The 26507-nt window shown below is 43.1% G+C and overlaps 4 protein-coding genes across 8 annotated transcripts; 1 reads left to right on the top strand and 3 right to left on the bottom strand.

Annotated features, from left to right (window-relative positions):
• Window positions 1–1066: 1066 nt before the first annotated feature.
• LOC117857148 (uncharacterized) lies at window positions 1067–18933 on the bottom strand. Its single transcript, XM_072294037.1, has 18 exons — window positions 18210–18933; window positions 16620–17010; window positions 16463–16534; window positions 16309–16371; window positions 14675–14860; window positions 13803–14181; window positions 12984–13072; window positions 12413–12864; window positions 8049–8331; window positions 7582–7857; window positions 6533–6685; window positions 4986–5423; window positions 4669–4953; window positions 3417–4239; window positions 3253–3311; window positions 1964–2416; window positions 1369–1407; window positions 1067–1249 (listed from the first exon to the last, which is right to left on the bottom strand). The coding sequence occupies exons 1-18, from the start codon at window positions 18578–18580 to the stop codon at window positions 1067–1069; spliced, it is 4995 nt and encodes a 1664-aa protein (XP_072150138.1). The 5' UTR covers window positions 18581–18933.
• Window positions 10088–11162, bottom strand: LOC117857147 (uncharacterized). Its single transcript, XM_034739655.2, has 2 exons — window positions 10813–11162; window positions 10088–10730 (listed from the first exon to the last, which is right to left on the bottom strand). Exons 1-2 carry the CDS (start codon window positions 11119–11121, stop codon window positions 10161–10163), a joined length of 879 nt encoding a protein of 292 aa, XP_034595546.1. The 5' UTR covers window positions 11122–11162; the 3' UTR covers window positions 10088–10160.
• Window positions 18934–19109: 176 nt separating the features above from the next.
• On the top strand, window positions 19110–21362 carry LOC117857145 (putative clathrin assembly protein At1g03050). Its single transcript, XM_034739649.2, has one exon. It carries the CDS (start codon window positions 19110–19112, stop codon window positions 20994–20996), a length of 1887 nt encoding a protein of 628 aa, XP_034595540.1. The 3' UTR covers window positions 20997–21362.
• On the bottom strand, window positions 21198–25322 carry LOC117857146 (NAC domain-containing protein 82). Of its 5 annotated transcripts, none has more exons than XM_034739651.1 (6): window positions 25187–25322; window positions 23667–24551; window positions 23239–23516; window positions 22380–22850; window positions 21763–22264; window positions 21198–21579 (listed from the first exon to the last, which is right to left on the bottom strand). In XM_034739651.1, the coding sequence occupies exons 2-5, from the start codon at window positions 23821–23823 to the stop codon at window positions 21785–21787; spliced, it is 1386 nt and encodes a 461-aa protein (XP_034595542.1). In that variant the 5' UTR covers window positions 23824–24551; window positions 25187–25322; the 3' UTR covers window positions 21198–21579; window positions 21763–21784. The 5 variants fall into 5 exon arrangements, with proteins under 5 accessions (XP_034595542.1, XP_034595544.1, XP_034595545.1 ...); XM_034739653.1 differs by having other exon boundaries at window positions 21198–21570; XM_034739654.1 differs by having other exon boundaries at window positions 21198–22264; window positions 23667–24406; window positions 24509–24551.
• Between the last annotated feature and the right edge of the window lie 1185 nt (window positions 25323–26507).

The following is a 26507-nucleotide window of genomic DNA, read 5'->3' as shown; positions in this document are numbered from 1 at the left end:
TTCTTGCATTGGCTCTGTCTGCAACATGACAACTTCTAGTAGTGCAACACGGTCCGGATTGCTAGTAGTGCATTTGATCAGGATCACTAGCCTGGCTGGCTCCGGGTTAAAATTCACAAGTTCTCGTGGCAACTTCATCAGATGGACCTGATCGGCTTGCTACTGGCTCACCATCTCACAATTCACAAATGACAAGGCGCGTGAAACGAACTCTTGGAACGAGTCTAAACTTCTCTGAACCTCATGCGCCGCCGGCCAACAAACCAGCGGCCGGAGCCGCTCGTCGTCTCGTTTGATGGGGCTAGCATGACCGCAAGCTTTCGGGCTCACGGTGCGCTTGCCGGTTCTTTCCGTGCTGCTCTGCCCGGCAAGGCGTCTCGCGCCTGACTAGCCGCTCATTTGGATTGGATGGACGCATCTTTGCTGGTGGTGGCACATATGATTGGAGAGCAATGTGGCACCTTTTGAGCTCACGGTTTTGATGCCCGGATTGCCACACATTGCTACATTTCCAGGGCTGCCTTGTTCCATTTCTGGGGAGAGTGGCATCAATGCCGTGTTGCTACGTGACATTGAGAGCATCTCCAACAATTTCCAATATAATAGCTTCTCTATCTAAAATCAATTTTTTGGATGTAAAGGATCAACAGTTCTCAAAATGCATGTTCGATATTTTGACAAACCTAAAACCATATCCCAACGTAGCCATAGAGAAGGTTTACGCGTGCTCAACTCCCGCTATTTCTGCGTCAAAATGGAACTCGCGTATCTCCAGCAGTTTCCAAATTACATGCTCAATGCATTCTAGACCCGCTAATTATTGATGTGGTCAAACTTTTTTTTTTCTTTGAGGAGTCTTTTTTTAGCCTTCTTTGACGAGTCTTGGGAACTATTGGTGGAGGGTTTTTTTTTGTCCTATGGTTTTTTTGGAAAGGCCCCAAAACTACCGGTAGCAAGTAGTTAGCCTGTAAGCATGCCTCTTTGCGTGTGTGGAACAATATTAGGGCAATATAATGCACATCACACAGGCTTTGTAACTATAGAACAAGCCATCCTTTCTGTCCTATTACAGCATAAAGGTACTCATTGGATTAGCGAAGTACCGCCTGGCGCACTTGGAGGGCTCTTCATGGTGACCTTGTGCCAAGAGACTCTGCAGCATGGTCGGAGCAGTAGGCACTGGTTCATCCAACACCCGAACATAGAGGTGCCTATCGGTTGTCAACTTTCCCAGCAAGGTCCTGCATGTCTGCAAATGGAGAAGGTAAACCGATGATTGGAGGGGGGCAAAGATATAAATGTTGATGAAACCACTGACATTTGAACATCAAATATACAATTACAAATATGATTTTGCAGCCAACTTACCTGAGGATTCAGGACACCCATCCGATGGATAACGTCCTCCTGATACACGTGGAACAGACCAAAGGATCAAAACTCTTAGTAACAATATTGACAACGATAGGTCGAATCGTAACTCCATGAGGAGATGGAAACATATTTTGGTAAATAACATTCAGAAGAACCACCTGATGAATTTAAGACAACCCACATGAGGGCTTAAAATGACTATAACACTAAGAAATCAAGAGAATCAGAAAAGAAGCATACGCCGATGTACTGGAGACAAACACAGTGGAAGCACAACAGCTCCAAAAAAAAAACAGACCATGTTAAAACCATCAAATGCACGAGGGGAAATTTTAATGTACATCAGGGCTATACAATCTTGGATCTATCAGTGAATTACCCATTTTTATGCCATAAGTTTAGAACTGCAACACTCCTAAATAAAATCTTCCTATGAGACTAGTTATTTCGTATGTCAAGAACAAGTATACTTTCTTTATATAACATAGCCCAACTGATCCAAGAACTCACAAATCCAATTGCATATATAAAATTTTGGAAGATTTACCATCACAAAATAAGAAGGTCTAAATAATAAAAATAAACACACCTCCATGATTCCTGGATATTGCATGACGTATCCAATAATTCGACGACTTAAACCTTCATAGAGAGTGCTATTCATGCTGCCATCACCATTTATCCATGGCAATATTGGATGATAAATATGGCTTTCGCAAACGTGAAAGCAACCACTACCCCAGGGCCAAATAGACGATCTTTCATCATCTCCAGGACATTGACTGCGCAAATGAGAGCTTTGCTTCCCTTGAGCATTAGTAACTGTCACAGTGTGCCCATCACCAAGCTTTTTTACAGTTCCCTGCAAATTAATAGGCATCACATGCTTCTCTTTCTGTGTATTTCTTCCGTCGCCGGTCGATGCTATTTGAAACGCCGGAGCTTGCAAACAGCTGCAACAACTGTATTCTGCAAGCGTGGTTGTATGATACTTTGGCTTATGTAATGAATCGACAATCTGCTCACCATCATATGCATTGACCTGTGAGCCGTTGACCAAATTTAGACTCCAATATGTTAATTAGTGAGGTAGAGATAACAAAAGACGTGGTCATGAAGTAGAATGAAGTATAGCATCTTGTATGGAACTGTACATTATTACTCAGTGTCATATACTCCATGCAGTTCAAAATACTTGTCGTTTTAGCCTCTGTCCACAAATATAAGGACTTCTGAGTTTGTCCTAAGTCAAACTTTCCTAATTTTGACCAGATTTATAGAGAAGGGTATTAACATCTACCACATCAAAGAAGTCGAATACGTAAGCATATTTCATAATGGATCTAACAATGGTCATTTGATATCATAAATATTATTGGTCTTTTCTATACATTTTGGTCAAACTTAGAATAGTTTGACTTAGGACAAACTCAAAAGTCACTATATTTGTGGATGGAGGGGGTACAATTTTCTAGGCAAGTTTGGCCAACTTCTTCTGTCTTAATTGCATCAATAACTAGTTTCACCATGCATGCAGACTTTAGAGAAGATTAATTCAGGGTAAGATGATCATTTTATATACCTTCTTAGTTCTTGTGCCCAACTCTAAAACAAAAAAGCTACTGCAAACCGGAGGGAGTACATATTTAACAATGTTGATGATAATTGCAGTGTGAGAAATATAAAAAGAAAGAGAATGTCAGTAACAAGATATGTCTGCTGAAATTTATGGAGATTCTAGGAAAAAATAAAAAAATAAGAAATGAAAGAAAAGGAAACAATAGAAATATTCACAGAACTTTAGCAAATACTCGATAGACAGTAATAAAAAATACAAACAGGTCCACCAATCTACTACATGCATATTCACAGCTCTACCTTAATGACCAGCTGAAATTTAATAAGCGTATCAACAACCAAGTTGATAGATTGCATGCCTGCAGGGATAAAACCAAAAAAAATGAATCCTAGCAAGAAGAATACAGCTTTATGCAACATCTGGAAAAAATATGCCAATTTTTATTCATGAGAATAAAGAGTACCTAGTGGATGCAATGCCTGCGAAATTTCCCTCAAATTAACTCCTTGTTCACCAGTTTGATGAATAATACAAAATGCATTTCTGAACAGGTCAGAAGAAAGAAAGGATGATTCATTTTCATTACAAGATAATGATGGTAACTGTTTGGCATATGTTTTCATAGCATCCCAAGGCCATCCACTACAAGAATTCTCCAAATGAGATGCAGTCAGTAAACAGCGGCATGAACTCGAGTTGTTTAAATCTGATATCATGTCACAGCTTTCTACCTGGGAATCAACATCCTTGTTGCCCATTTCCCTGGCTAAGGTAAACATGAGGCATTCTTTATGATGTAATACTTGCAAGAGATTGCTTGTTTGAATCCTTTCTTGATTCAAAGCCACTTGGATACCAGGGAAACCTTTCTCTCGACGATAGCAGAAGTCACTATCTATCTTGGGCAAAGGTTTTTGTTTCTTATTCTTACTACTTTCCAACTCCACAGACTTGCGTTTGAGAGTATGGCCATCCAATTCACTGGTATATTCGATGAAAGGACTGAAGATGTTAGGATCATTAGCCTCACCAACTCCTTCATTTGGTAAGGAAGGTGAAATGAGCAGCTCTCCTGACAACACCAGAGAAAAGAGGTGAACAATTTCCCCACATTGTAGATCTGGATACAAATAAAGCGTACTGTCCACAATATTCTTTTGCTGCCCTACAAGCCATTTCGAAAATTCAGAAGCCTTTTTCCCTGAACCAAATGGGAAGGGGGAATGAGAAGCATCAAAGAAGAATTTTCCAGAAAGGGTTACAGGTTTCATTCCATCTCCAGTAACCTGCAAAACAGGGGGCAGTATGTAACTACATCACATTTATACTTTGACTCATAGTTCCAGCCATCAACATTAGAACCCAGCATCGACATCCACCGCGGGAAAGCTGTATATTAGTGCATATAGGTTCTGTATAAAGCCAATTTCCTAATGGTGGTTTGTGATAGGACTACATTTCATATATATATATTATGTTCTTTGAAACTGCTACATATATGTACAAATAGTTCTAATTGCAAAAGGTTGAGAAAAAATGACCATCTTCTTTTACAGCTAAAGAAGATGAATGTTGCAGGTAACACCTTAAATTTGACATGATATTTTCAATATATCCGGTTTTCAAATATGGGTCCCAACAAGGGGAATGGCTACAGACCAAAACGTCTAAGATGCGAGATTTGATATATTGGTAGATAAGTTACACATACTGACCATGAAGTTCTTCTCTCTCAAGAAGGTAAGGGCAGTAAAAATTTCACTCTCTGCATAAAGCTTGAAGGTTGCTGTTAATGCAGCTTGCACTTCTGAACGCGATGATGAGGTGAGAAAAAACACCTTCAGGAGCTCTAATGCATTTGCAATTGCCAAAGATTTGCATACACCTCTTTTAGTATTCTCAGCTTTGTCGAGTTTAATGACATCTTCATGAGATCTGCAGGGAATTGCCATGTTTTTACTTGGATGGATTGAATTGAGATGTCTACACAATTTCGCATGTTTGTGGAATCCACTGTTCAGAACTACAGTGCTTGTGCTGGTTGCACATTGCATAACCTGATTATTCCAAGGTAAAAAATCAGTATTAAATAAAATATATGTTGGCTGAGGAGAAATAGATAATCAGTTACCAGCTGTTCCTGCTCAGTTGGAATTTCCTTGTCTTTATTTGTATGCGAGGGAGTATCAGTGTAGCATGTTGGAGTGCTGTCAGTTCTGGATACCAGCATATAACGTTGTTCTGGTGAATCAGTGGATGATGGAGAGATTTTCTCCGTTATTTCTTCATCCAGGATAGACTGGGCTGAGCTCTGTTCAGCTGATCCACGAGCTTCAACTTTTTGCTTAATAAACTTCATGCTAATCTCATCAGCAGACCATTTCCTTTTCTGAGAGCTTGATTTTGAACTAAATTTTCGATGATTCTGTGTACCAGAAATCTGTCTATTCTTGGAGGAAGCACAGAGTACCTTAATAAGCAGAAACCAATCCATCGAGTCAGTGATATTGGACAGGAACCATAGTGATAGTACACAATTAAAAATACTGCTCAGAAAAAAAAGATTAAAAACAAATCAGCCATAAAATTGTAATTGGGATGTCAAAACAATCAGGATAGTAATAAAATTATTAATCAGAAAAGTATAATAAATGTTATAAAGAGAACTTGTATTCATCATGAAGGCTCTAAGCCCATATGAAACCTCTTATACAATGTGGAAAAACAAGAAGGCTAGTAAGAATAGTATTGCTATGTGTGGATTTTCCCTTTAGTTGTAGGGGTTTCTTGCATATTGTACATGTACATTTATCCCCAATTGGGAGGAATATAAGATTGGCCTAAATGGTATCACAGCCTTGGTGTTCCTCCCAAACCATTAATATTTGATGACAGTAGTTCTTGTAATGTATTAAACACTGCATTTGGAATTGAAATAAAAAGTAATAACTTCATTCAAATGTAGTGGCCCATTTTTTGCCGTGCCACGGGCCTCCAAAATGAAATGATCCGCCCTACTTCCACCATGCTCGATCTAGGCAATTTCTATTACATGTCCATGAAACACACTTGGCATTTATAGGCTCTCCGCAGGTGACAGCTATCAGTGCTCCACTGTAATATCAACAATGAATATTATATTGTTCACCGGATCAACAATGGCATTAGCATTTCTATCCCTACCAGTTAAACCTCTAAATCACTACTCATCAATTCAAACTCAAAATATCATCTCTCTTTGTACAGACGGCCACCGCCATTAAAAAAACAGAGCAGAGTAAGCTTTATGATCACTTTCAACAATAAAGATTCTTGACTTGGGACATAGACAATACAAATAGGAACATACTTAAGGTTAACTGCTGAAACATTGAGCATTCCCATCTTGGGTTGAAGTTCTATGGATCTGGTAGTGGATTTGCGTTTATGCATTTTTTAATATACTTTGCATGTGATTTAGTTATTTGGTTATCTAATAGGTCTAGTCAAAACATTAGAACAAAAGATGAATAAAATGGTAAGAAAAAAAGTACCCCTTACGAATCTCAAAATGGAAACCGAGGAATTTCAAACACATACCTGTTGCACAGAGAGATTCAATTCCTTTGCAATTATATGGCAAACTTTATAAGAAAGTTCCCCCATCTCACTTTCATTCATAAAACGTTGTAATTCCAGACGTTGTTTAGTAGTCATTATTCTTAGCGAACTCCACGAACGTGGATGAGAAACCTGCATGGACAGTATCATATAATATTGTACAAATGAAAATCACAAGTTCACAACTGAGGCCTGACATCTCAATAAGCTAGCAAAATAGCCAATGCCAGCCAATATTTTTTTACACTAGGTATAATTGTTGATCCTAGGAACGGAAAATCTTCAACAACTCGTAACATGCTTGCGGCTGAAAACATATATAGTTAAAAAGAAATAGTGTTTATCAAGATGCATGGAACTACCCAACTGGGGTTTCAATAGCCCATTGGGGGAAGCAGTACTGCAGCAAACAATCACGAATAATAGTGAAACAGTCAGTTGCAACAGCAGCCTCATATGACATTGAAGTCATACATCAATACACGGATGATAGTCGAACGCCATGAAATTATTAAATGATATGTATGCAGGCCAGCACTAATTCAAATACAACACGCACATTTTAGCAGAACAGATATAGACAGAACATTATACAACAACCAGACAAGACAAAGCATATAATTTATGAAATACAGGGTGGAGAATGAAACAAAGGTTCGTGTAAAAATCACTCTGGAATTTATCCAATGATAACATGCATACAGAGGTCCAAATTTGAGAACATACACATGTTTGCTGAAGGTATAACAACGAATATGTTAAAAAAAATTGTGGACATATGAACAATTGTATGATATCATTATTATTAGGTAATGAGCATCATGCCCATGCATCAAGTGGATGCCAATGAAGTAAACTATTAATCTGAAATTAAAAAAACAATCACCTTCAAATAACTCGTTAAAGGATGCAATTTTTGCATGTGATATTGCAAACAGCAAAACATGTCTATAAATGTGCAGCCAGAAAAGATCTTTAGTAAGGTAAAGATAAAGATAGTGCAACGATGTGTAGCACTGATGACAAACCTCAGGTACACAACAGCCAGGGAAGGCACTTGGCTCAGCCAAGCCTGCTGACAAGTAACAGTACTTTAATGTTTCCCAGTAAGCATCAACACACTCCTGCTTTGAAAGCTGAAAATCATGCCGCATTTTTGGACGATGGTTTACATTGGCGTGCGATGATGGAACAATTCTTGGTGAAGGTTCTTCAATGTAAGGTCGGAGCTCCAGCGAATGTGTAGGCAGCGCATCTGATTGCACATCAGAATCCTCTACATGTCTGTTTACAAGTCTGATCAACTAGCAAAGGTAACCCAAAAATGGTCATGTAAGTTTAAACATGAACAGGAGAGTTAATATAACAAAAAAAGCAGTAAGCAGAGATCAACCTAAAAAAATCCAATTTTGTAATCTTCTTAGTTTTAAGAACACATCTAAAGATTGGGATTATTACAATATTAACTGCAAACATCAAAGACACAGAACATTACCTTGAGCTTATCTAAAATATTTATTAAGCGTGATAGTCGGCCCTTGGCATGAGTATCCATGAGCTGATTGTATACGTTGGTAGGGATCTCTGAAAGTGTTTTTCCAAGAGAGAACTTTGTTACCATGCTGTCAATCTTTGCTGATCCAACAACTTGTAGAAAGAGTTGAAGAGGCATTTTTTTTATTGCTGCTGCGATCGAAAACAACTGGCATGATTGATCATGCTGCCCTTCTTTGGCACAATCAAATAGGCTACACCAATTTGGCAAACAACTAACATAAGGGTGTGTTTGGTTGGGCTGTGGCTTTTGGAAAAGCTGCTGTGAGCTGTGGGCTGTGGAAAAGCAGCTGTGAGAAAGCAGCTGTGGGAAAAGCAGAAGACCGTTTGGTTAGAGGAGCTGTGAAACTGTAGGCTGTGTAAGAAATACCTGTAATGCCCCTAAAGGTATGTGAGTGTGTTTATATGCAAATTGCTCGTAACAAAATAATGCGTTCACTAATTCAAATGTAAACCACTATTTTAGGAAGAAACAAAAAATAAATTTTAAATGTTTTTCATCCATTAAAGTAATTGGTCCACATAAATAGAACTATATCGATCAAAAAGTTCTATACAAGGATGCCAACCCTCAACATTACTCTCCTCCTCTCGCACTAACCAAAGCATCAGCTATCCTAGTGCGAATGGTATTCATGGTATCCTCATTGTCCACATCGTCACTATCATCTCCTTGTGTTTGTCTCATACCACATGTATGTTGTACCAAGTAATCCTCATCATCATCACATCTCTTGAACTCCTTATCAGACAAATTGCTATCACGAATAAAATTATGCAATGCAAGACAAGCCATAATAATATGTTTCTGAGTACGAGGTGAGAAACTTGGCATGTCCTTCAAAATACGCCACTTCTGCTTTAAGACTCCAAAAGACCTTTCAATGACATTACGAAGAGATGAATGCAAAAAATTGAACATCTCGTACTTTCCTTGAGAAGGCCCCGAACGATGCTGAAATTCTGGTATATGGTATGTGCTTCCTTTGAAAGGCGCAAGATACCCAATTCGGTTTGGGTAACCTGAGTCCACGAGATAATACTTTCCTACAAAATCAAGTTAGTAAGGTACATTTTAATACAAATTCAGGTAATTTGTTGAAAGAATCATGTATACCTTTAGGAGGCAGGGGAAATGAAGGAAAATTTGCCAATGCATGATTGAGGATACGTGTGTCATGTGCAGAACCCGGCCACCCGGCAACCGCAAAGGTGAACCTCATATCAAAGTCACAAATAGCAAGCACATTTTGAGATGTATATCCATGACGGCATGTGTGGTTAACCACTTCGTCCACTGGTACTACCACTTTGACATGTGAACCATCTATTGCTCCAATTGCGCCTTTAAAGTATGGCCAAAAACGGTCCTCTCTCACCCTTTCATGCTCCGTAGAAAAAGTAGGATCCCTCGGCTTAATATTATCCTTAGCTAACTTGCGCAAATATTTCAAGACTTCGTGAAACTTCATGTGAACTGTCCAAAGTGACCGTGTGAAACGATTTTCAGCTTGTGAAAAAGATTGTGGTCCTCCGACGATCCACAAGAACATTGCCAATGACTCAATAGACGAAACATTGTTGGTTGAGGTCAATCCGTAAGTAGAGACTAGCAAATTATGAAGTTTATCGAAAATCTCGGTGCTCATCCGAAACATCTTATAAAAATATCTCGGTCGTGACATACACCTCATCACCCATTGAATTCCAGTTTCTGACATTTCCCTGTATCCATCTTTGTGCAAATACCGCTCAGTATACAAGTTGCCCATTTCTCCAATAACACCAGCATGCTGTGCAAGATCAGCTAGCAGTAGTAGTCCTTTTTGCCCTCCTTTAGCCACATCTCCCAATGTATCATCCATCTACATGAGACATTAGTACATTAATATTTAAATACAACAAATATCTTTGACAATACTAAATGAAAAAGCTCAACATAACACACTAATAGATAAATAATGTTTCAATATAGGGTAACAAATTATGGTTCAACATAGGGAAATTGTTGTCACATATGACAATAAATAATTTGACAAACAGGCAATACAAATCAGTGGCGCTTCATCATCTCCTTTTCTAGCTCCCTCTCAATCAAATCCAGTCTGCCTTTAGTTGTTTCTAGGGCGCTAAAGAGCTCCCTAAATTCAGGTTTCACAATTAAAGAAGCGGCTGTGTGCATTAGAGCAGTTCCTTCTTGCACCCCACATTCTTTCACCATCTTCATAGTCTCTGTAATGGTAGGAACTTGGTTAGTTGGAGGAGCTGATGATGCTTCAACACTTGTGGAGATCCTCTCTGCAGCATTTTCTATCTTCAAACAAGTGGACTTGTACAAACGAAAGAATGGGCTCTTCTCATCTTTCTCTTCAACACCAGTAGAGGTACCCTTGCGTTTCCTTTTTCCTAGGTTCACTGTCATATCCTTCTGCGTAGGTTTCACTACCTCATCCACATTATCATCACTTGCCTCATCGGATGATATATCTCCAGGACAGGATGCAGAAGACCCAGTTACATGTGCCTTGCCAAACAAGATATGCAGGTCATCGAGGAACTTGGGTCCTTGTTTTCGAAACTTTATATGGTGGCATTTGATTCCTTTCTCACGATTGTTGCATTTCTACAATTAGAAAAAAAAATAAGCATTGGACACCATAAGAAAGAATGGAAAGAATATAATTATGAAGAAACATAGTTCTTACAGCAAGGTGTTCGTCCCACCATTCATCTGAGCAGTCAATAGTTTGTTTTGCCTCATCCCATCCAAGACCAGTTGCACAATTCTTGAACTCCATAAACGTGACATACTCCTTTTTCAGAATATCTAACTTGTTCTTCAATTGTTTTTTTGTTCTCGTATCACCGGATTTTTCTGCAAACTTGGTAACAACGTTCTTCCAACCGGTAGTAGTGAAAATTCCCATCGGCCTATTCCCTGCTTCAATCTCTTCTTTGCAAGCATCAATCAAATGCCTTAAAAAAGTATCACCCCAATCCGCCTTATCACCCATTCTTCAACCAATCAAAGAAAACTCATAAGAACTAAGCTAAGTCATAACTATGAATGCAACTATCCAACTATTAAACTAATGGGAAATAAATAAGCATAGATGTCAAAGTACAAACGTTCATCCATTACATAGTTTTGAATTATCATTTTGCATTTAACCATACTGATAGTACAAAAGTGATTTATCTCATACCAGTACAATTGATTGTTCATACCTCAAGAAATTCCTTTTCGCAGGTAGCTTCCTATTTGATTTTGTGTTGTAATTGTACCTGACAACATAAAATAATTGAATTAGTATAAATAATTATGGTGCTTTTATAATTGAATTAGTATAAGTAATTGAATTCATAGTTACTGAAAAGTTCATACCTTATATGCATACCAGTATTATAACATTTTTTTTTACATCTATCAGTAACTATGAATTCATCTATAAGCATACCAGTATTATAAAAAAAAAGTGTTACAAATTAAAAAAAAACATACCTTATATGCTCCTGGTGAATGACCAGGAGCAGGACAGCAACCGGCGTTGGGGGGCGCCGGCGATGGGGCGCCCTCCCAAGGGGGCGGCGGACGGCCGGGGGCCACTGAAGGGCGGCGGCGGCGGGCGGTGAAGGGGGCGGCGGACGGCCGGCGGGCGGTGAAGGGCGGCGGCGGCGGGCGGCCAAGGGTCGGCGGCCGGCGGGCGGTGAAGGGGCGGCGGCGGCGGGCGGTGAAGGGGGCGGCGGACGGCCGGCGGGCGTTGAAGGGCGCCGGCGGCGGGAGTTCAAGGGGCGGCGGCGGGCGGGCGTTCAAGGGCCGGCGGCGGGCGGTGGGGCCGGCGGCGGCGCTCCAGGGAGGCGGCGGTCGTCGGGGGCGATGGGGCGGCGGCGCGAGCCGTCGGGCGATGGGGGCGGCCGCGCGAGGCCCGCCGGCCAGGGGCGGCGGCACGAGGCCCGCCGGCGGCCAGGGGCGGCGGCGCGAGGCCCGCCGGCGGCAAGGGGAGGCGCACAGCCGGCCGGCGGCAAGGAGAAGAAGCCCGGCGGCCAGGGGAGGCGAGAGGCGAGATGCGTTCTGTGCGTGCGGGAGAGAAAAAATAGATGAAAGGGTACATCATAACCAGTGGCAGGTGGGTAATTTTTTACCCCAAAAGCACTTGAAAGTAGGGGGGAAGGTGCTTTTGATTTTGTACTAGAGAAAAAGTAGCTTTTGGGCAAAAGCACTTGGAGCTTTTGGGCCCTTTGGTTGGCTTTTGGCTTTTGCAAAAGCAAAAGCAGGTTGGAAAGCCCAACCAAAGGGGCCCATATACCCACAGAAACTTATGTAACAACTTTGCCCGGATCATCTTTGCACCTATGAATCCGTTGGCATGAATAGCTTCTGTTATTGATGTTTTTTTAACGTTGACTCTGCGTTGAACCCTCAATCCATGTATGGTAGCAATTTCTTGTTTTTGCCTCAATTTAGCTGCTGCACCTGAATGACTTTCAGAATCAAAATTTCTTAACCTGCTCCTAATTTGGTCCATGAGTTCTGGTGACATGACCTTAACTGAAGCATTCAGTATTACATCAACATAACGACTGCCAGCGTAGTTTGTAACCACAGGGACATTAACTTTGGTACACTTACAGCTACCCTCTTGCTGAAGCTTATTCAAAGTGCGAATCAATGTCTTCCTGTCCATTATTTTTCCATTTTCCTTTTCAAGTCTCTTTAACCATTTACGTAACTCCACCATCAATACAAAATTCTTTTTCTGTAAAGGGACACGAAAAGGTGTCATAAAAGATGCAGCCAAACATGCAAGGGAGTACGTACAGATGTTTTGGTAGTTCATGCAAAAAAAAAATGATTGACAGATACTCAGCAAGCAACCTTTAATATGTGAAGAATCCTTTTCTGTGTTTGATCATCAGAAGATGAAGCAGGCCAGCAACACCTCTTCCTCTTAAAGGCAACTTTATCTAGAAGGAAAAAAAATAGGATCACTTCAACTGAGCAAAGCAGTACTCTGTCCCTGGCACTACAGTCCATAAATATTACTCTTGTTGTTGATTTCAGTAAGGCATATAGTTTTATTTCAATAAAACAATGAATAAAAAGAAAAGGTAGGTTTAGTTGCAGTGAGTCATAATAGTCCCATAGATTCACATTTGAAATTACTTTCTTTCACATGAGCTTCCAATTATCAAAGAGATCATAAAAATTAACTGTTAAAGTTCAATTTGTAGACCTTGCCCAGTCAAAACACGTATTACAGAAACCAATGAAGGGACCACATATAGATAATAAAGCTCGCAGATAAAACAAAAGTAATTAACAAAATCAAGCCACATCATGTTCAAACTATTGAACTCTAATAATTGGAAGAAACATAACATTCAGGCATACAAACCCCTGAACCTGTCAAAATTTGTTTTTAGATTTCATGTGACCTTGGACCCCTCAACAGAATGTGCACGGTTTGAAAATAGATCATACTACCTCACTCGTGTGTGAAAATTGCATATTTACCTAGGTGAAATTACGTGAAGCATTTGGATCTATACGTGCTCAAAAGTCAAGGCCAAATTAAGTCAAAGTTTCAGGCAGCACAATTACCACAAGCAACAGTAGCAGGGCAATTCCCAAAGAGACAATGAGCACAATTTTTAGAGAAAAAATAGGAACTCACAGGAATTTCAATTGATGTACCTTGTTCAACTAGTTGAGAAATTCCGACACAAGCTTGATGCTTACTCAGGAGATGATGTACAACTGGTTTATCATGACAATCTTCTTCAAACAAGCATTTATTATTAACAAATGAATCACCCTGTGGGCTAAGGGAATTCGATTCTTTAGATTGAAAGGAAGGCCACAAATCAGAACAATTGTCATGATCATCTAGCGCATCACAATTTTGCAGAGCAGCTTTGCACAATGAAAAGTTTTTTGAAGTCCAAACTCTGTACTGTTTTGTTTTGCCTACGACTTCCCTGACCGAAGTCAAATTGAATCTTTCACACATAGGCAACACTCGTTTATGGAGCTCTTTTGGATTGTTGTACTTGCCTCCAAGACGTTTGCCAAGCTGATTAGAAGTTGAGAACATGACTTATTGATTTCAACAAATGAAGAAAACTAATATGCAGCATGTGATAAGCAGGGACTTTTGTACTATTTTCATTTTGGGAGTACAATCAAGAAGGATAATGCAGTGGCAATAAGTTTATATCTTATCTCATTTAAGTTGAGCAGTCAATAAAACTCTAATGAATAAATTTGCTAAAGCCATTGCAGCTTAAACAAAAAGAAAGAGGACTAAAATTATTCCTATCCTCCAGTTTGCTAGGTTAAATAACTAACTGCGAAAACAAATAAATTTAAACCAAGTGAAATATTTTCTATCTGGTAGCAAACAGCTACGAGGAAGTTAGGTGAAGATATTTATCGATAAAATTAAGCTAAGTTGCTCAAACAAGAAATATGAGGGCACTCTTGATGCTATGGAAAAATTTTGCATATATCATTAAAAAAGAATATTGCACAACAAAGTTGCCTTGCAGGAAGGTGCAGAGAGGTACCTCAACAAGGGTTACACCTTTGGGCCCTTGAGCATTGATCAAATCGTATATGCAGTTCTCTAATGGAAGCTCTATAACTTGATCAGTTGCCAGGCCTTTCTTGCCATGTTTGTAGTTTGAGGTTGCACTTTTTGCCTTAAACTCATGTGGATTAAATCTCTTTAGAAGATGTAAGCAGTGGACAACCTGGTAAGAGGAATAGATTTATATAGCTTGAAGGTTGCGCGAAGTATGCAAGTACGTAAATGATTGCAGAATGATGGAGCACTGTAGAGTGAATTAACTGTGTTACACTGTTACTATATGCCTAAGAGATTGTATTATCGCTTTCCATTGCAGTTCTGAAAGAAATTATTGCACAAGTTGTTGCAATTGCCAAATAGACTGTATTATTGAATGGAACTGCTACGATCAGAGATAACTAGTGGGCAGGCTACCCATGGTTTTTGTTGTTTTTCCTTCAATATGAGTTTAGTTGCCAATTCCATATGTGAGATTCGGCCTCTACTCCCTCTACTAAACTCACAATGCTCAAGAACATAGGTTTGAACTGAAGAAGACTCAAGATTTGTGCTGTGAATGCTTGCAGTATTTTCTGGACTCTATGCTTTTATAGTAGAGATTACAACCGATGAGGCCTAAAAGACAGTAAGACATGGGCCTAGTGGCCCTAAAGACCGGGCACAAACTCGTGCACATTGACTGCCTAGCAGACCTGAAAACAAGCACAAGACTCGGACACGTGACAAACTAGGACTCAGCTAAATGAACCGACAACTCTGTCTAGCACTTACAGACTTGACTTTGATAACTGACACACCTAGGATTGCACCAACATCATAGTTTTCTACCTCGCCAACACTCTTGTAGTTAGTGGTAAGCTCCCTAGTTGAGGGAGACACCAACCAGGGTTCAAAATCCTGGTGGCAGCAAAAAAAAAAACCACGTTGGCAACCAAAAAATAGTGGCAGGGCGCCGCTCTGTGGCACCTATGGTTGGTTTGGGCCCTCCTACTACGGGTAGTTGCAGTGGTCGCCAACCCAGTTGGTCGTTGTCGGCCCAGGTTACGGTGCGGCCCTATAAGGTGAAGCTAGGGTTCGGGAGTTTCCTCGGCCAAATTGGCAGAGATTTCTTCTTAGTGCAATGCCGTGGGGGCGGTCTTTCCCCCGCCGGTCAAGTTTTTTTTATAGTTTTCTACCTCATGGAGATATCTAATCTGGTGTTATGGGCTGAGCCTCTGCCCAGCGCATAGCATTTCGCCCCTCACGGCCTTTCCTGTGTTCAGATTGGACTGTTTTATCTGGATTCTGGTGTCTCAGGTCTGTCACCTTATGCACTCTGTTTTAGATTAGTATAGTGGAACAAAGAACTGTGGGCGTAGCTTTGTTGGTGGGGAAAAAAAGTTTCATCAGAATCTGAACCAGGGTATATAATCATGCTGGTACAGCAACAAGCACTATGAAGGCCAGATTTTTTAAGTCTGAGTGTTTTTAAAGATATTAAATCAATTTCTTGAATTTCCCATCCTTAACAAGAATCAAGAACCAGAAGAACTAGGCCCAAAATAAGTTAGGAAAGGGCATAAAATAGTAGATGTAAATGTTTAGAGAACAGAGAGGCAAGGTAAAAGTCACCTCATCGTCAACTTTGGCATCAATTTCTTCAACAAGTTGTGCATCTAAAAGCCTATGCAGTACCTAAGGAAAAGGTGTCTCAGTAGCACTCCATAAGGACAGAACCAGAAAATAAAAGAAAATATCCATATGCACCAAGTGATTCCAAACCTACATTTCTCCATGCTCTGTGCCCACATGCCATCCTGTAACTGAGATCCTTTTTTAGATCTGACACGGCAAGAGCCTATATAGTGAGGAAATAGTTGCACAAAGTTAGTAAAATGAAAAATAAAAAGTAGCATGCAAACAAAAGGAAGAGAACAGTTGACCTTTCCACTAGCTTCTTCAAGTTTGTCACATATGGCTTTCATTTCTGGAAGATAATCACGAAAAGTTACACCGTTCTTGTACTCTACACTAAGAGTATCATCTTCTTGTAAAGCACCTATGTTAGTTTCTTCATCGCTCCCAAGTTTGGGCTCTGTAATCTCAATTCTTTGATATGAGTTCACGTTCAAGTCTTTGGCATATCTTGAGAGATATAATGAGTTGGTGCTGATGACATGATTATTCCGTGAAGCATCTTCCCTCACAGCTTGATCATTAGACTTTACAATTGCTTTTTTTCCAACAATTAGCCCCTGCAACTGAAGGGTCTTTACAACATAATGGATGTCATTTCCTTTTATGCTTATACTTCTTTGTATGACGCCAAAAGTCCTAGGAAAAATAGAAAATGTAAGATATTTCACACATTATTATCAAATGCATTATATTTCTTTGCCAATGCACGTACAAATTTTGGAATAAAGTATATATGGCCAACAATGCAAGAAGGATAACAACCTTTCGTCCACAATATAAGCATTTTAGATTTTCAATAGAAAAAAAATCATAAAGATCGACAACGAAAAAATGATGTTACTAGATTCATCATGGAACCATCATAATATGTAACTCTTTCTATATGAAGTAATTTATTTTTATAAAATATTATTGGTCAAAGTTATAAAAAAAGTAGCTTAGCACAAGCCTAAAGAGCGGAGGGAGTATTCCCTTCAAAAAAAGTTGATTATGCTAATTTGCAGAAAACTGGAATGTATGCTAATGTTAAATGCAGGGTGTAAATACGTCCACACTTTAGCATGCCATATTCCCATAGGCCTGTATGGTTAAAATTAAAAAATATGATTTCATAAACCTGTGTAAGTGAGCCAATGCTTGCCTGAAACATCAAGTTCATTTTTCATCTTGGCAACAATGAGCTAGCAGGTTGTCGCATATGTTTTGTGTTGTCATGCATCTCCATGTGCGATGGAGTGCTGTTGCAACATTTAATCCTCTTGGAAGAACTAGAAGAGCACATGCAATGAAATTTCTAAAATCCAGACCAAGGATATGCAATATCACCAGTGTGTATTCTTTGATTCAGGATATACTAGTACCCTGCAATGCCTTGAGGAGGAGATTGGATGGTGTGGGCTGCAAACACTGGCTGACTGTGACTCTGCATCCCGGGAGCAGACCGCTTCCCTGGAAACTGTGGTCAGTCAAGAGCGGCTGTATCATGGACCTTGATTCACTAAGGCCAGTTGCAACAGCATGGGTGTTCTTAATTGACCTTTGGGAGAACTTGGCATATCTTCCTGAGAGGCACATTTGGCTCACTACCGTGCTTATGTATGAGTATGGTGGACTTGCAGGGCATTCAAGGAGCTCAGCATGCTTTGCCAAGTTCCAGTTGTATGTTTGATTAATTTGCGGTTGCAGCCATATAAATTCGATGTGACATGTAATTAGCTGATTCAAAATGCAATATCTCCAAATTCCACAGAATTCACAAGTTCATAAGAACCCGACCATACTAATAAAACGAAGAGGGCGGTGGGAAGCTATGCTACACCAGAGAGCGCACGCACCTGCTTGCCCCGATACGTTCTAGCGTCGTCTTCTGGTCGTCACTCATCTTCTGGTCGTCATAAATCCCGAGGAAGTTGTCCCTGAGAGCAGCGCTCGCGACCAGCCGCGCGCCACGCCGCTCGGCCTCCTCCACCAAGTCCTCCTCCGCCGGGTGGAAGGGCGCTCCCTCCCGGCCGCCCTCCACGAGGTTGATGACGGGGAGCGCGGTGAGGCGGGCCAAGAGGACGCGCTTGACGGCCGCGTCGAGAGGGAGGCCGGCCGCTGCGGACGCGCCGGAGATCGCCGTCCAGAGGGCGGTTACTGGGAGGCCGCGCGAGAGGCGGGCGCACACCTCCTCGAGCGCCGCCGCGACGAGCGTATCCATGCCCATTGGACAGTCTCTATAGGCAACGTGGGGCGGCCGCCCAGCAACCGGCGGCTAGTAACACCGGCTCTTCCCAATGCCGCGCCCCTGACACGGTGCCGGCGCCGCGATCAGGGCGACCGGAGGGAGATCAAGCGACGAAGAGGCCGGGATCAGAAACGGCCGGGCTTGAAGGGTTGGCCAATGGGCGGCGGCTGCGCACGGCCCCGGGAATCCATGCGGATTGCATAACTAGACTAGGAATCGTGGTGAGATATAGCTTTCTTAAAGAATAAAAAAAATATTTCAGAAAATTATTGGAATACTGCATCCGTATGTGTGGCATGTATTATCGGCCGGATCAAGCCCTCCCAGGCTAACCATCACTCCGCGTCAACAAAAACCCGCTACGAAGCACCGTTTCCTCGGTTAGCTTCCGGGTTCCAAGCTCCAACAGCCCAAACCCCCCGAACGGCCTCCTCTCCGGCTCTCCGCCGCCCAGGCGCCGACGCGTCCACCCGCCAGGCAACCGCCACCCTCCCCGGCGCGCGCCTTCATGTCTCCTCCGTTTCCTTCTCCCCCCACCCGACCCACTCCACCGCAAACACCCTTCTCGATTCTTGCCCCCACCCGGTCTCGGCCATCTGCCCCGCACGTCATCAGCTCAAAGGCAAGACGAACCATTCGCAGGCAAACCGGCAGCGTGCCCATGGCGCCGAGCAAGCTCCGGCAGGCGGTGGGCGCGGCCAAGGACCGGGCGACCATCGCGCTCGCCCGGGCGGGCGGCGCGGAGGACGAGGTGGCCGCGGACGTCGAGGTGGCCATCGTCCGCGCCACGGCGCACGGCGAGTCCCTCCCCGCCGACGACCGCCACGTCGCGGAGATCCTCGCGCTGACGCGCTACTCCCGCGAGCGCGTCGCCGCGTGCGTGGCGTCCGTGTCGCGCCGTCTCGAGCGGACGCGGGCGTGGCCCGTCGCCGTCAAGGCGCTGGCGCTCGTGCACCGCCTCCTCGCCGAGGGGGACCCGGCGTTCGAGCAGGAGGTGTTCCTCGCCACGCGCCGCGGCAGGCGCGTGCTCGACATGTCCCGGTTCCGCGACCGCGGCCGCGCGCGCTCCCGCGACTGGGACTTCGCCGCGTTCGTCCACGCGTACGCCGTGTACCTCGACGACCGGCTCAAGCGCCGGATGCAAGGCCGCCAGGGAGGCGTGGCGAGCCCGAGAAATTGGAGCATCGACGATGGCAGCTTATTCTTCCACGACACCGACGGGAGAAACGAGGTGCACGAGGCATGGGAGCTCGTGCCGGGGGAAAATCCGGCGGCGGCGACCGAGGCAAGTACGGAGGACCTCATCGCGAAGGCGCAGCAGCTGAAGCACATCCTCGGTCGGTTCATCGATTGCCGGCCCACAGGGAAGGCGAGGACGAACCGGGTGGTCACGGCGGCGCTGTACAGGCTGGTGACGGAGAGCGCGGCGGCGTACTGCGAGCTCACGGAGGTGATGGTCGTGCTCATGGGCCGCTTCGCCGAGCTGGACACTCCCGCCTGCGTGCGTGTCCACTCCATCTTCACCAGCCTCGCGAAGCTGGTCGACGAGCTCGACGACTTCTACGCGTGGTGCAAGGCCACCGCCGTGTGCCGCCCGTCCGACGTCCCCGAGGTACAACGCGTCAGGCAGAAGAACTTGGACCTGATGTATGAGTTCATCCGCGATAGGAAGGCGTCGGCGTCGCGGCGGAGCCGCTCGCCGTCGTATACCCCTCTCGAGAAGTACGACGTCGTCAGAGCAATTGATGAGCCGGCGCCCAGAGAGCAGCAGGTCACTGCGCGAGAGGAGAACAATGCCGGCAAGGCGGCGCCGGCTGAGCCTGCAGGCTCGCTCGTCATGGTCGACGATAAGATGGCCGACTTCTTGAACCTGGACGAAGGCACTTCGCCACCGTCCGGCGAGGAGCATGGCCGGGATCTGACGTTGGCGCTATTCGACGGTAACCCGGCGGAAGCGGCGCCGGAATGGGTGGCGTTCGACGATCCATCGGAAGATTGGGAGACGGCGCTGGTGCAGTCGACGAGATGGCCCGCGAGGCGACGCGCGGAGCTCGGCGGCGGCTTCGACACGGCGGCGCTCAACGGCATGTACAGCCACGCGGCAGCGGCCAACGCGACCGTGACAAACGCGCGTCTGTTCGCCGCCGGAAGCGCGAGCAGCGTAGCGATGCAGCCGCTCGGTGGGACGGTGCTTGCGCTGCCGCCACCGTCTGGGGCCAACACCACTGCCGCTGCCGCAAGGGCTGATCCATTCGCGGCGTCGCTGGCGGTGCCTCCGCCGACGTACGTCCAGATGACCGATTTGCAGGCAAGGCAGCGGTTGCTTGTGCAGGAGCAGAACGCGTGGCAGCAGTATGAAAGGCAACGGGCGCCATGGAGTTCCAATCTTTTGTAAGATCGTGCATTCGTACTGTTTTGGGTGTTGGACTGTAACAAAATTTGAAATTTCAAAGTGGAACACGATACATGTTTAAAAGCTTCGGAGATTGCTTCTAGTAGTTGATCTGCTCCGTACAGGAATGTTGCAAGCTTGCAGCACTACCGGAGTACAGTGGAGCATAAACGAGAGGCAAGACAGGTCTCGTGCACCCAAAACTAAATAAGGCAAAACTAGATTAATCGTCTTGATGTGCTACAAGTTTGTTCTGCGAGATGCAGTTCCAGTACAATAAGCAGGAATAAGTAAAGAGTTGCAAACATGTCGAGCACTTCCGGTACATGCCGAGGGATAGTTGTGGATTGAATGAATACCCAAAAGCGGACAGAGCATCTCCACCACTGCAAGAGCTTGCAAGATAAACACCAGATCTGGGATCGTTCCAGAAAAGTAGGAGGATATCTTTGTAGCTTCACTTCACCGATGAAAGTACGAATGAATTTTATGACTCAACGGAGTTCAGGTGCAGACTTCAGTGACAAAATTCAGAAGATTTTGGTCAACAATATTGCAAGATTGATCAGACTTCGACCTGATTCACCTACTAAAAATGTCAGAAGGGTAGTTTCCATTTTTACAGAGAATTTTAGCTTGTCCAGAAGAGCAGCAGTATTGTAATAATGGCAGTAATCATAAGTCCACTGCAAATTACCAATTCGATAACAAAATATCCATGCATAATCAACCAAACGCAATATTGAGACTAACACTTAGCAACTCATACCTCTGAGGTAGTTGTGCAGTGTTCATGAGAAGGGGTACCACACTGTTGAGTTGGAGCAGTCATTCCACATAAGGTTTGTGCTGCAAGTAACATCATCAACTGAAATATCAGGCATAGAGCAGGAAATAGGTGGAAGGAAGTCGTCTGCTGCTAAAGAAGCTGCAAGAGCACCCTCATCGTGATATTGGGGATGATTCAACTCATTGCACGGGCATTGCTCCAAAGGATACTGGGGAAACTGACTTTCTGGTGCCGGCAGCTCGAAGGAGGCAGTTTCCCCAAGAGGGAAGAGATCATTAATCTCTAGATAGTCATCGCCAGCACCAAGCCCAGATACCATGGGTGTATTCAAACACTCAGTATTCACATAGCCAGGGGACAGGTCGTTAGCAGTAGAAACACCTCCTGACTCCACAAGCCTCACCAATTCATGGTAGCAGTAATCAGAGTTCATTTCAAGAGCTTGAGCTTGAGCTTCAGATATAGCAGGGAGGCCAGCAAGCTACAAAAGGAGGAAGTGTTTGTCAGTTCTCTTAGACATTCATGTAGTAACAAATCTTAAAAGAAGATCATGAAAGGGAATCTAAAGTTTAAGAAAGCAAGTAACATTTACATACCTTTTCACTAGCGCCTCCATCACGTTCCGTGGAATCATTCAGAAACCTAACCCACTTATCAGTCTCCTCCGATGTGATTCCACCAAATTCAGTGGGATCACATGCATCTAAAGCATCAGAAGAACAGTTCGCAGTAACCATTTCACTTCCATTATGTCTGAGCCTGTGACGCTGTAGTTCATCGGTAGCAGTAATGGAACTAGTACTGAACTCAAATGGTAATCCATCAGCAGAAGCAACAGTGAGGACATGTGGTTCGCTCACGACACTAGAAGTAGAAGCAACAGTGTGCTGAAAAGGTGGTTCATTAGTAGCACCTACTACTTCTGAAGATGGACAAGGCACCAAAGGGAACGCAGTTTCAGTATTTATATTGTCCCATTCTTCTTCATTGAATGTAGCTCCATACTGTTCTCCTATTCTTGGTCCAGGGCCACTCTTTTTGAAGATTTTGCACAATACATAGGCATCCTGCATAACCAACAAGCTGTGTCATATAATAATTAAAGCGATGAACCAACTACAACAAATCACCAAGATAGCAGCTCCTGTAAGTTATGTGCCAGAAGTATACAAAGATCGCATGTATTAATAGTCCTAAATTCAAATGCTTTATTGAAGTTCTTTATCTCATGCTATCCAAATATTTAAGTTTAGAATTCTTTAGAACAATACAAATTGGTTTGCAATCATGTATGCATCTACGCTAAGCATCACATCCAGCACGTGGAAATGCTCTTTAATAGAACTTTCGTTTTAGCTGGTCGTGACCAAGAGAAAGCTTTAAATTGATACTTTGATGATACAACAAAAACAACAAACTGAATTTGGTAACTAAAAGAAACAGAGTCATCATTACCTTTGAGAAGCCACCAACATCCAGTTCATTGTCTTCCATTCGATATTCATACATCACCCAGTCAGTTCGATCACCTCTAGGTGCCTTTCCTTCATGAAAAACTAATGTTTTCTTCATCCCCACAATGCGAGTGTTAAGCACAATAGTTCTATCATTCCCAGTAGATTTCCAGAATCCATTTGGTGTTAAACGATTTGCCCTAGACCCAGTTGCATATTTCTTGTCACGAGGACAAAAGAAGTACCATTCCATATCTCTGCTCTTGACACAAGATTTATCTACATGTAAACAACAATATCAGCGTCAAGAAAATGATGGTTTCATTTAACATAAAAGAAGAGCAAGCAACTGAAACTGTGGGCCAACATAAATCGCTTTGCCAATTTCAACAAATGAGAGAAGAAACAGAAGTTTTACATGGCAATTACCTGGAAGATCCCAAGGAGAGTATTTGTACAGTTCAACCTCCGCTATAGCTTCAACAAGTAGTTTCTTTCCCGTGATTTTTCTTTTTAAGTAGTATGAGCAAAGCTCAACATCTGTTGGATGGAAGCGAAATCCAGGTGGAAGGGAAGTTTGTGCCATTATTGCAAGATCTTAACAAGGAGATTAGCAGAAAATAGTTCAGTAAATGAAAGGACTAGCCTTGACAGTAACTCAAGAAGATTCAAGGTTCAATCAAAAAGAAGATTGGTTCAGTTTTCAAAGGGGAAATTTGGAAGGAATACAAGACAGAAAGGAGAGAGAGAGACAGATCACGACAGGTTGAATGCTTGAGTTTGGAGTGAGAGGATAAAAGTTTGTCTCACAAGAGGAGATCTTTGTCCAAGTGCAAAGAAAGATGTTTCAGCACTCAGACAACAGTATTGGGAGAAGGCGATCTTAGTCCAAGCACGGAAAGAGATGTATCAGCGCTTAGACAGCAGTATTCAAAAAGATGAATGCCTTAATAGGACAGATGTACACTATCAATCAACCACAGAATGAGAGGTCACGAGAACAATGAGAAAGAGCCCTCGAGAAGACCCAAGCAAAGAGCAATCCAAGCAGAGGCCCACACCAAATTGCTGAAGAGCTTGGGTGGGTGAGTTTTTGACAGGGACGACGAGAGAACTTGAGTATTGTTGATTAGACCAACCACAAGTCCTCCGCATCCAACTTCAAGGCACTATCAGCACCAGAAATCCAGTGAGTCCACTTGTATCAAGTAAAATACCGCAACTTTACACAGAATATGAACCAAAAGTAGCAAGAAAGAAAGCAGATGTACTCTTCGCGGACTTCAGTAGACATGAGTGACAAGAGTCAGGGTCCTGAACGAACAGTGCAATAATAGCATCAACATGTATGGATATGGAAGGGAATGAATACCAAAATAAGACATTTCTAAATTTGCTCTCTAAAATAATTGTGCACTCCTAGTTAAAACATCTAAGCCAACAACCAAATCAAACTATCTGACCTATGTTCTTGAACTCAAATTATCAGAACTATCATCATTAGAACACAAGTCACATAAACGGATTCTAAGACAGTGCCATTGAATGCTTAGTTGATTAGGAAACCGTGGAATCAAACCTAGTATATCGATTGGTTCCAGTCCTCTATTCAAAAGTACCATATGACGATTGATTTCACACCCAGATCAACCAAAAAAGAACTAACGAACCACAACTTGCATCACATACATATACGGATATACCCCTAAAATGACCGAGTAACTAAATCATGTCCCCTAAGAATTAAACCGATCAGGCACAACATCTCAGCGTTTCTACCCAGACCTAGGTGCGCAGCTCGCCGCACTCACCAACCCACCCAAATTACCAGAAAATTGGACAAAAACACCCTCGAATCACAGCGCGAGGCAAAACCGATCAGCACCTAGGGCTCTCGATCGACGAAGGCTGCACAAATTCAGCGAGGTTTTGGGGATCAAAGATCTTACGGAGTGGAGGATGGGGAGGACGCAGGGGGGAGAGGAGGAGAGTGCTCAGCGCCGCCGTTTCGTCAAATGGAGTGGGCGCGGAGCAGGAACCAAGGCGCGGCCACACAACACAGGTGTCTTTATAACGCGGAGTGAGCTGTGGTCGCGAGAGGGTCTCCAATTATCAATTATATAAGTCGAACAATACAACTCAGCTGATAGCAACGTGGTCCTATGTATAAGGCCATGTTTAGTTCGCTCCAAACTTCCAACTTTGACACTATGTAAAAAGAAGATTCCCCGTCGCATCAAATTTGTGGTACATGCATGGAGTACTAAATGTAGACGAAATCAAAAACTAATTGCACGGTTTTGTTGTACTTTACGAGACGAATCTTTTAAGCCTAATTAGTTAATATTTGGACAATAATTCACAGATACAAACGAAACGTTACAGTTGCGCATTTATGGCAAAATGTCAATTTTGCTACTCCCAGATTGGGAACTAAACAAGGCCTAAGGCAGTTTTGAAAATCATGTTGAGAGGGACTTAATTAAAAAGTGAGCGAGACTAACTCTTCATTTCACGCTAATCTTATACTTATTGCACTTTTCAACTAATAAAAAAATTGATTGAGCTAACTCTAAGCTACATTCAGCCTGTTCGCTTCAGCTTATCAGCCGGCTTATCAGCCACCGAATAGTATTTTTCTCTCACAATAAATCTCACAATAAATCAGTCGTTTCAGCTTTTCAGCCGGTTTATAAGTCCAGCCGGACAGGCTCATTATTTAAGAAAGTGGGACCCATCGGGACTTTTGGGGACTTGTGGGGCCGTCGGGTCGCGAGGAGGCTTCCCCTCCAAGGCTGCAATTGACTTGCTTCCTCTGGTCCTCCTCCACGTGCAGAAACTGGGAAACGAGTTTTGAAAAAAGGTTGGGTGTCATTTGATTAATCGGTTTGGACATTTTATTCGAAATAGACTTTTCATGTCACCGGTGAATGGGCCACCGAGACTTTTTATGTCCATGGACCATGGGTGAATGGCATCAGAGACGTGGTCGTATCTGTGATGTATATTTTTTTTATAGTGACTGTCAAAAGTGCTATAGGTCGCGTTTCTGAAAAAAAGATAACACGTACGTGTTTGACGCGTCCAAATATAAACTTAAATTTGGACTGTAACTGAGATGGAACTGTGTATATTTTTAGGTGGTGTAAGTGTTGAATCAGTGCGATTTATCGGTATTAATTCAAATGGTGCGGAGTAGTTATGTTTTCTCTTTGGTTTTGCGCTGTGAAATATATTAGCACTGGATTTGATTCCGGTTAAACATAAATG

This window comes from Setaria viridis, chromosome 5 (assembly GCF_005286985.2).
Source record: "Setaria viridis chromosome 5, Setaria_viridis_v4.0, whole genome shotgun sequence".
Classification (NCBI taxonomy): domain Eukaryota; kingdom Viridiplantae; phylum Streptophyta; class Magnoliopsida; order Poales; family Poaceae; genus Setaria; species Setaria viridis.
This window is presented reverse-complemented; position numbering and strand designations above follow the sequence as displayed.